The 9,521-nt window shown below is 58.8% G+C and overlaps 2 protein-coding genes across 2 annotated transcripts in view; one reads left to right on the forward strand and one right to left on the reverse strand.

Annotated features, from left to right (window-relative positions):
• Positions 1 to 709: 709 nt before the first annotated feature.
• OAZ1 (ornithine decarboxylase antizyme 1) lies at positions 710 to 4,181 on the forward strand. Its single transcript, XM_024134424.3, is given in 6 exon segments — positions 710 to 932; positions 2,355 to 2,412; positions 2,414 to 2,500; positions 2,889 to 3,061; positions 3,477 to 3,562; positions 3,787 to 4,181. Coding segments are annotated over 6 exon segments (684 nt in total). The 5' UTR covers positions 710 to 786; the 3' UTR covers positions 3,921 to 4,181.
• Positions 4,182 to 6,507: 2,326 nt separating this feature from the next.
• PEAK3 (PEAK family member 3) overlaps positions 6,508 to 9,521 on the reverse strand; it is an 18,041-nt gene continuing 15,027 nt past the window's right edge. The window contains 4 exon segments of the mRNA XM_055079103.1: positions 6,508 to 6,762; positions 6,765 to 6,873; positions 6,875 to 7,030; positions 7,032 to 7,270. Of these exon segments, the coding sequence (XP_054935078.1) occupies positions 6,508 to 6,762; positions 6,765 to 6,873; positions 6,875 to 7,030; positions 7,032 to 7,270 (759 nt within the window).

Here is a 9,521-nt window from a genome sequence, read left to right on the forward strand (position 1 = left end):
GGGGCACGAACCCGTGTCCCCTGCATCGGCAGGCGGACTCTCAACCACTGCGCCACCAGGGAAGCCCATGAATAATATCTTTGACATCGAAGGTAAACTGCAAATTGTTTTAACACGTGAAAGACCGAATCCAGAAAAACCATTATTAGGATCGATCATTATGAGGTTATTACTGAAAATAGTTGTGCTCTTTGGGGCGGTGTGGGAGCTTGGACCCTTCTCTCCAAATACCGGGGGCCTTTGTCGCCCAGAGCCGCCTAGGGGAGGGAGTGCTTTAGAGTGAAGGGACCCTAGCGAGGGCGACAAGGACCACCGCGGAGACGTAGCAACCGCGAGTCCCCCGAAAGCGGGTACAGCTACACGCCCCGGCCCCCAGGCCCGACTGCGGGGCGGGGCGGGGCGGGGCGGGGCGGGGCGCGGCTCGGCGCGGCGCGGCGCGCGTTCCCGACGCCAAGCCGGCCCCGCCCCCTCCGCGCGCCCGCAGAGCTACGACCGGGAGCGGGAGGGGGCGGGACCCGACGCGTCCTGCTCAGTCCGAGGCGCGGCCCCACCTCGCGTCCCTCGCCATCTACCAATCAGACGCCGAGAGGGGCGGGCGCGCCTGGGCTTCCTGGTGGCCCCACTCCCTCGTGCGGCCGCGTTCCCGCGGCGTGGGGGGGCGTGGCCTGGGCGCGGTGCGTATAAAGGCGGGCGGAGGCGGAGGCGCCATTTTGCGAACGGCGAGCAGCGGCGGGGGCGCGGAGAAGCGCAGCGGAGGTTTTCCTGGTTTCGGACCCCAGCGGCCGGATGGTGAAATCCTCCCTGCAGCGGATCCTGAACAGCCACTGCTTCGCCAGAGAGAAGGAGGGGGATAAACCCAGCGCCACAGTCCACGCCACCCGCACCATGCCGCTCCTCAGCCTGCACAGCCGCGGAGGCCGCAGCAGCGAGAGGTGAGCGCCCCGCCCCCGCCCGAAGCTTCCAGAAGCGCCGCCGCGCAGGCCCGCAGGGGCCTGGCCGCGGGGCGCCACGGAAGTCCCGGGAGCGCGAGGTCCGCCCCTTTGTCGAGGCCACGGTCGCGCCGGGGGCGGGTTCTCGGCGGGGTGGGGGCAAAGGTGGTCTCTGATTGGATTGAGGGGCCCGCGGGCTACTTGGTCGGATTGGGGGGGGACACAAGGATTTCCGGTTGGATTGGGGGTCGCCAGGGAACCTGGTTGGGTTTGGGGGGCACGGGAGTCCATGGTCCGGTCTGGGGGTGCGAGGTTCCGGGGTCGGGTTTGGGGGGCGGTCGGGCCGGCGGGTCGCGGGAATCTGTGCTTTGCGGGCGCGGAGGTTGTGAGCGCTCAGCGGAGCGGCCCTTCCCCCTATCCCGCGCCCCGACGTCGCCCCGGGACGCGGCCGCCTTCGCGGTCACTTTTTAGCCCCGAGGATGTGCGGAGCCGGGCGGCGCCACGTAGACGGCGCCCGGGGCCCTTCTCGGCGTGGCGGCCGGCCCGCCTCTCCCGCGTAAGATGGCTGGGTCAAAGGTGGCCGGGGTCGGGGGTCCAGGTGAGCCGCGCTCTTCACGGACCGCGAGTTCTTAGACCACGGCCCCGGGGGTGCCCTCGCTCGGGCTCTGAGCCACGATGCCGACGCCCGCGGGTCGGGCGCCCCGGATGGGAGCCGAGCAAAATGGAGGCGACCGCGGGGCCTGTTGACACTGCGCAGCAAATGGCTGCTGGCGCTGCTGGCTGCGCGATTGTGAAAACCTCCCCCGAGGCCGAGGGCCGCTCTGCCGAGATGACGCAAGCGGAGGCCTCGGGGTGCGCGCGGGAGGGCGTCTGCGCGGGCCCGGCTCCGCTGCGCCGGCGGGGACACCGAACGGGTCCCGCGCCTCCCGGCGGGTGCCGACGACGAAAGGGTCGCAGCAGGGGCTGCTTCAGTGGAAGGACGGTTTTGCTGGACTCCTAAGAAAAGGCTATTAGAGTTTCAGGTCTGCTGGAGACTGCAAAGTGGAAAAGGGGAAGCTGAAGTGCTGGACTTTGAAGTGGGAAGTAGAATTTGGCGCAGGGCTGGGTGGGGCAACACTTAGTGCTGGTCAGAAGATAGTTAAAGGGCAGAAGAGGCACCCAGGGGACCGGTTGGACCTTTAACCAGCGTCACCACCCGAGGAGGTGGATTTGAGTGGTCTCTTGTTCCTGTGGCTGCTGACCCGACGAAGGCAGATGTTGACTCTGCACCCGGTGTAAACATTGCGCTTGCAAGAGGGAGGCGCGTCCCGGGGACCTGGGCTCTGGTAGGACTTGGTCTTCTGCTTGGCCTTGCTGGGGCTCAGGGCCCTGTCAGCGGAGGCGGGGCGTCTCCCCCAGTGCTGCTCACCAGCGCCTTTTCTCCAGTTCCAGGGTGTCCATCAACTGCTGTAGTAACCTGGGTCCAGGGCCTCGGTGGTGCTCCTGATGTCCCTCACCCACCCCTGAAGATCCCAGGTGGGCGAGGGAATAGTCAGAGGGATCACAATCTTTCAGCTAATTTATTTTACTCTGTAAGTATCCTTGTTCCTCGGACTTCTGGGTACTTGAGGTGGGGGAGGGGGAGAGTAGCCAGACCCACAAAATGCTTTATGTGCTTGTCCTGTGCCAGGAAGTCTCCACATGGTTTTCCTGAATCCAAGATTGAAGGAACAAAGGTGCAGACTGCAGCGCAGGCTTTGCCTGAGCCTCTAGTAGCTGTTGGCACCTCTCGTTTGTGCCTCACCCTGGGGTTCCTCCTCTGGCATTGGGCGGAACCACACTCCAACAGCGCTGCAGGGCGTGGGGTGAACGGTCATATGGGTGCTTTTCTGGGTTTTCCAAACTGTCAGGGTAGCAAGGGGGAAGATCCCCAGGCTGTGAAGGCTGGCGTCCAAGGTTGGATTTGGTTTTCTTCCACAGGATAATCGGCTGAATGTAACAGAGGAACTAACGTCTAATAACAAGACGAGAATTTTTAACGTCCAGTCCAGGCTCACGGATGCCAAACACATTAACTGGAGAGCGGTGCTGAGCAACAGCTGCCTCTACGTTGAGATCCCAGGCGGCGCTCTGCCCGAGGGGAGCAAGGACAGGTGAGGGCGGGCCTGTGTGCGCCTGGGGGGCAGAGCAAGGCAAACCGTGTTTGCACCTCAAAGTTGGACTCCAGAGGAGGGAACCCTGAGTCAGGAGCCAGGCGGTTTCCGGGGTGAGGATTCTCCCTTTTAAGCAGTGGACCAGCAATATCACCCAGGGGACATCTGCGGTTGTCACATTATGGGTTTTGCTCCTGGTGTCAAGTGGGTGGGGCCAGGGACACCCCACAGTGCCCAGGACAGTCCCCCAGAATGACCTGGCTCCAATGTCAGCAGTGGCAAGGCTGACCCTGGATTAGACCTGGGAGAGGCTGGTGCTCCCAGTATGCAGATGAGGCCACAGACAGAAGTGGGAGAGCTGGGCTAGGGCCCCTGTGGGGCGGCCGGGGCGCGGGCCCTGACGCTGGAACCTCAGCTTCGCAGTTCTTCTCGAGTTTGCTGAGGAGCAGCTCCGCGCTGACCACGTCTTCGTTTGCCTCCATAAGAACCGCGATGACCGAGGTGGGTGATCTCCACGCGGGGAGAGGAGATGGGAGAGGCTGCCCACTGCCCTGGAGGCCAGGCCCAGGGTGGGGTCCATGCGGTCCAGGGGCTACGCCACACCCTGCTGGGCAGCCGCCTTTCCCTAGGCTCGGGCCTTCTCCCTCAGGCGCTCCCCGGGCCGGCAGGACTCTGGGCCCTGCAGGTGGACGGGGGGTTCTGACCTGATGGTGTCTTCTCCGCAGCCGCCTTGCTCCGTACCTTCAGCTTTCTGGGCTTTGAGATTGTGAGACCGGGGCATCCCCTTGTCCCCAAGAGACCCGACGCTTGCTTCATGGCCTACACGTTTGAGAGGGAGTCCTCCGGTGAGGAGGAGTAGCGTGATGCCCCTGAGGCCCCTGGGGCTCCATTGCAGACCGTTCCATGTGCACTTGCTGCCGTGCTTCCGGGCGGGTGGTGTGATCAACTGCGCGCTGACCTGCGTCAGCCTGCTCATCTGCTGGGTTTGTCCGCATGTCGTAATTGTGCAAATAAATGCTCACTCCAAATTAGCCGTGTATTTCTTGAAGTTTAATATTGTGTTTGTGATACTGAAGTATTTGCTTTAATTCTAAATAAAAATTTATATTTTACTTTTTTATTGCTGGTTTAAGATGATTCAGGTTATCCTTGTACCTTGAGGAGGAGTTTCTTATTTGAAGTCTTTTGGAAACAGTCTTAGGTCTCTTAACTTGGAAAGACAGATATTAATCTATCCTTCTATTGCTCTCAAAAATCCAAATAAAACGATTGCCCTTCCAAGACCTGTGTTGGCTCGGTGGTGTTGACAGGGGCGCTGTCCGAATGGAGGGCAGGTGGAGGGGTGGCCCGGGGCCAAGGGGAGGGGGGCCTTGGGGTTGCTTGGGGTTCAGGGAGCTGTGCGAGCGTCCTGAGCTGAGTGACCCCCCCCCCACACACACACACTTCTTTCTACAGAGGGGTGGGGAAGCCAAGGGCCCGGTCTCACCTCTGGCCACAGCCAGCCTTGGCCTCCTGTGGGCAGCCCAGCCCTGGGACTCCACCCTGGCTGCTTCATACCTCTCCTTCCCATCGCCTCCAGGGCAGATGGCAGCCTGCCCCACCCCACACCTTGGTCCATCACTCTCCTTCCCCAGTGCCATTCCCTGCGGTGGCTGAGGCCTGAGGCCGGCTGGAGTGGCCTGGTTCCAGTCTGAAGCTGTTTACTGGGTCCTGGGAAGTGGCGTGGGGCGGGGCAGGGGCCGCCTGGTACTTTTCCAGCTTGGGGGCGGGGTGGTGTCTAGCCTGTGGGCACCCCGCCCTTTCGCCTTTGTACAGTGTCGTGCTGGGGCAGGAGCGCTGCTGGTGGGTGTCCTGGCCGGGGCAGAGCTGGGGAGGTCTGAGGCAGCCAGAAGGCAAAGACACTGCAATGACGGGGGGCTGGGGTGAGGTGGGGGCGGAAGGCGGAAGAGCTGCAGGGCTGCAGCGCCACCTGCTGGCTGCATCTGCGAGCGTGGCCCGGCGATTGACAAACGCTGCCAAGCGGGTATCTTTTACTGAGGAGGATGGAGTTTAGGGGGATTCAAGTATATTTGGGGGTTGGGTGGGCTATTCAGCTACCTGAGTGATAATGGAGTTGGCTTTCAAAGGTCTGGGGAGACGTCTGGACACGTCATCAGGGCAAGGGCTGAGAAAGGGGTTTGGAGTTGGGATGTTGGAGGAGGTACAGGAGTCTGAAGCAGAGGTAGGGAGGAGGGTGTCTGCAGTGGAGGGAACAACGGGCAAGGCCTGGAGGCCAGAAAGCACCTCCACGGATGGCGACGTGGCAGGAGGGGCTGGCCAGAGAGCATGCAGAGCCTTTAGAAAAGCCCCATTGTACTGTGAAGGTACTAGGGAGCCATGAGAGAGGTCTGAGCAGGAGAGGGCCCTGGTCATACCTGGGGGTCAGAAAGTTCCCCCCAGGATCGCCATGGTAGGGTTGGGGTGAGTGAAGGGGCATGACTGGAGACCCCAGGCTATGGCAGTGGGACCCCTCAGGGTTCCTATGTCCATTTTTCGGAGGTATAAACCGAGACCTCATTCTCTCCCTCAGGTCCCCTGATGTATACCACTTTGTTTATTCCATCAATTAAATGCCTACCGTGTGTTCAGCCTGGCCCCTGCCCTCAGGGAACTCACAGCCTGATGGGTGAGGTGAACAGGTGACAGGTAAAGAGATGAATAAATACTTCCAGGTGGTGACAAGTGCTTGGAGAACGCAGGGTGCGGAGCTAGAGAGGGCCCAGGAGGGGCAACTTTATTTGCTTAGAAGACATGAGATTTGGACAGTCTGGCAGAGGGAACAGGCCATGCAAAGACTTGGTGGCTGGATGGAATTTAGTGTCACACAGGAACAGCAAGGAGGCCACGGTGGGTGGAGAGAGTAGGGTGTGCAGGGCATGGGCACGTTTGGGCAGGTGAGCCCAGACCCCACTGGGGTGGGCTGGCTGTCTCAGGTTTCAGGGAGGCCCCAAGCAGTTCTTGACAAGGTCGTTCACAGCACAAGGGGGTGTTCCAGGGCCAGGAATGCCTCTGATGCCACCGTTCAAAGGAGTGTCCACACTGTCATGGAGACAGTGGCCATCAGACCCCAGCATGAGAAGGGCATCCTGCCTTCTGCTGGAAGGTGGTGGGAGCGGTTCTACACACTGGGAGAGACATTAATTGTTGGGGGGTTCCACTCCTGGAAGAGGGGTGGGCACCTCTGGCATCAGAAAGCCTCAGCAGGCACTGGCCATTAGCCCCCAGCCCTGGAAGGGGGGCACCTGAATTCTTAGGGGGCCTTGGGCCCAAGTTCCCAGCTGCATCCTCTGCTGGCCTTCTGCTCCCTTCTGGAAGGGGGCGTCCACCCTATCACCAGCCCCAGCCCTGGGAAGGGGGACCTGCCTCCTAGAGAGGCCCTGGAACAGGTGCGTTGCTCAAGGGAAGGATCAGTTCCACAGCAGCTCCAGGGCGAGGTACAAGGAGTCCTCGGTGGCCTTGGCCAGGTATTCACAGCACAGCCAGTCTTCCAGGCTGGGCACCTCCCCACCCACAGCCCGCTCGGCTAGGTGCAGGACCAGCAGCGCGCGGCGCATCCGCAGCCAGGACCCCAGCGGGGCTCCGCAGCCGCGCAGCTCGGGCCCAGACCCCCAGAGCAGCACCTGCAACAAGCCGCGTGTCCCGGCCGCCGAGGGCCGCGCGCGCGGGCCAGCTGGGCCTCCAGGTGCTCCAGGCCCACGGCCAAGGACGTGGCCAAGGGCGCGCCCGGGCCAAGTAGCTCTCAGAGTGGGCGGCCCAGCTGCCGCGCGTGGGCGGCCAGGGGGTCGCGGGGGAACGCGGCCGAAGTCTGCCAGCAGCAGGCGCTGGGGCCTGGCGGCTGAGCAGCCCCGCCGTGCCGCCAGCAGCAGGTTCTCAGGCCGCAGCTCGGCCAGGGCCGCAGCCCGCGCCTCCGGGCGCTCCAGGGCTGCAGAAGCAGCAGGGCCATGGCCTTGCGAACTCCTCCGGCGGCTGCGCGCCTGTCTTCACAAGCCACTGGACCACCGTGAGCTCCGGCACCTCCGCCGCCAGCGCCACGGGGCTGCTCCAGGGCGTCTCGGGAAGTGCGACCTCGGGCGCCAGACCACACAGCTCCTGGAGGTTGAAATGCGGGGCCAGCGAGGCCTGCGGCCCTAGGCCACACGTGTAGGGCTCGTCAGCTCCTGGCTTGGGCACCTGCGGGACAGAGGGACGCTTCAGAGCTCCCCGCCACCAAACCAGCACAGCTCGCCCAGTGCCTCTACCTGTTCTGAAGACTTGTCACCCAACCCAACCTGCCCACCATGGCTGTATCCCTCCAGAAGCGGGGGGTTCATGTTAATTCGGATGTTGGTCGCCAGTTTGATTTTAAGGAAAGCTACACCAGGGAGGATACTGTTTAGGGGATTGGACTTTCCACTCTGCCAAAGAGGCGGATGCTTGCCACTTGGTAGCAAGGGAGATGACAGCTAAGGTGCCAGAGCTGGGCTGTCCAGTAGAAATGCAACTCGGGCCCCGGTGTAATTCAAATTTTCCAGTAGCCACTTTTTATTATTTTTTTTTTTGTGGTACGCGGGCCTCTCACTGCTGTGGCCTCTCCCGTTGCGGAGCACAGGCTCCGGACGCGCAGGCTCAGCGGCCATGGCTCACGGGCCCATCCACTCCGCGGCATGCGGGAAACTCCCGGACCGGGGCACGAACCCGCATCCCCTGCATCGGCAGGCGGACTCTCAACCACTGCGCCACCAGGGAAGCCCATCCAGTAGCCACATTTTAAAAAGTGAAAAGGAGCAGGTGAAAGTAACTTTCTTTCTTTCTTCTAAAAAAAAAAAAAATTCACTAGTTTATTTTTTAGATTCCACATACAATAGAAAACTTACAGGATTTGTCTTTCTCTGTCTTATTTCACTAAGCATAATACCCTCCAAGTCCATCCATGTTGCTGCAAATGGCATTATTTTGTTCTTTTTTATGGCTGAGTAGTAGTCCATTGTAGATACATTTCACATCTTCTCTTGATGGACGCTTAGGTTGCTTCCATGTCTTGGCTATTGTAAATAATGCTGCTATGAACATTGGGCGCATATATATTTTCTAATTATCGTTTTCAGTTTTTTCTGGATATATACCCAGGAGTGGAATTGCTAGATCATATGGTAGTTCTATTTTTAGTTTTCTGAGGAACTTCTAGACTGTTTTCCACAGTGGCTGCACCATTTTACATTCCCAGCAACAGTGTATAGGGTTCCCTTTTCTCCACACCCTCGACAGCATTTGTTATTTGTGATCTTTTTGATGATGGCCATTCTGACAGGTGTGAGGTGATACCTCATGGTGGTTTTGATTTGCATTTCTCTGATTAGCGATGTTGAGCATCTTTTCATGTGCCTGTTGGCCATCTGTCTGTCTTCTTTGGAAAAATGTTTCTTCAGGTGTTCTGCCCATTTTTTAAAAAATAAATTTATTTTTATTTTATTTTTGGCTGCGTTGGGTCTTCATTGCTGCGTGCAGGCTTTCTCTAGTTGCGGTGAGTGGGGGCTACTCTTTGTTGCGGTGTGCAGGCTTCTCATTGCGGTGGCTTCTCGTTGCAGAGCATGGGCTGTACGGGCACAGACTTCAGTAGTTACAGCACGCAGGCTCAGTAGTTGTGGCGCACGGGCTTAGTTGCTCCGTGGCATGTGGGATCTTTGCGGACCAGGGCTCGAACCGGTTTCCCCTGCATTGGCAGGCGGATTCTTAACTGCTGAGCCACCAGGGAAGTCCCCTGCCCAGTTTTTAATTAGGCTTTATTTTTTTGATACTGAGTTTCATGACCTTGAAAGTAACTTTCATAATCTATTTTATGTAATCCAATTTATCCAAAATGTTATCATTCAACAGGTCACCAAATGAAAAAAGTATTAGTGAGATGTTTTACATTATTGTTATTATTATTGATACTGAGTCTTGGAGACCCGGTGTGTATTTGGTACTCAGAGCATATCTCAATTGGCACCAGCCCCACTTCAAGTGCTCAGAGGTCACCCATGGCCAGCAGTTGCAGTACTGAACAGCAAAGCTCTTTCTAGAAAGTCGGAGAGTATCAGCCCTGGGGATTACATTTGAATTAGCTTGGGGCAGGGGTTAAAAAGGACAGGTGCTGAGGTGGGGCTCTGGGAGTGTGTAATTTAAAAATAAACTCCCCAGGGGTCTCTGAGATGGATGGAACCAGGATGGAGCTGTCAACTAAAGAACTCACAGCCCGCAACAACTTACTCCCTCCATGCTCTGGTCTGTAAAATGGGTCCATAATAACACATTCTGCCGAATGGGTGAGGTTCCTCCAAAATGGTGATGTGTCTGACACTTGGTAGTCTGGTTTATTGGATGGGAATCTTTTTTCTCTTTTTCTTGGTGGTGCATAAAACAGAAGCATCTTAACAACGAAACGCGGTGATGCTTGCATGAG

The sequence above is a fragment of the Physeter macrocephalus genome, chromosome 2, assembly GCF_002837175.3.
Source record: "Physeter macrocephalus isolate SW-GA chromosome 2, ASM283717v5, whole genome shotgun sequence".
Lineage (NCBI taxonomy): Eukaryota > Metazoa > Chordata > Mammalia > Artiodactyla > Physeteridae > Physeter > Physeter macrocephalus.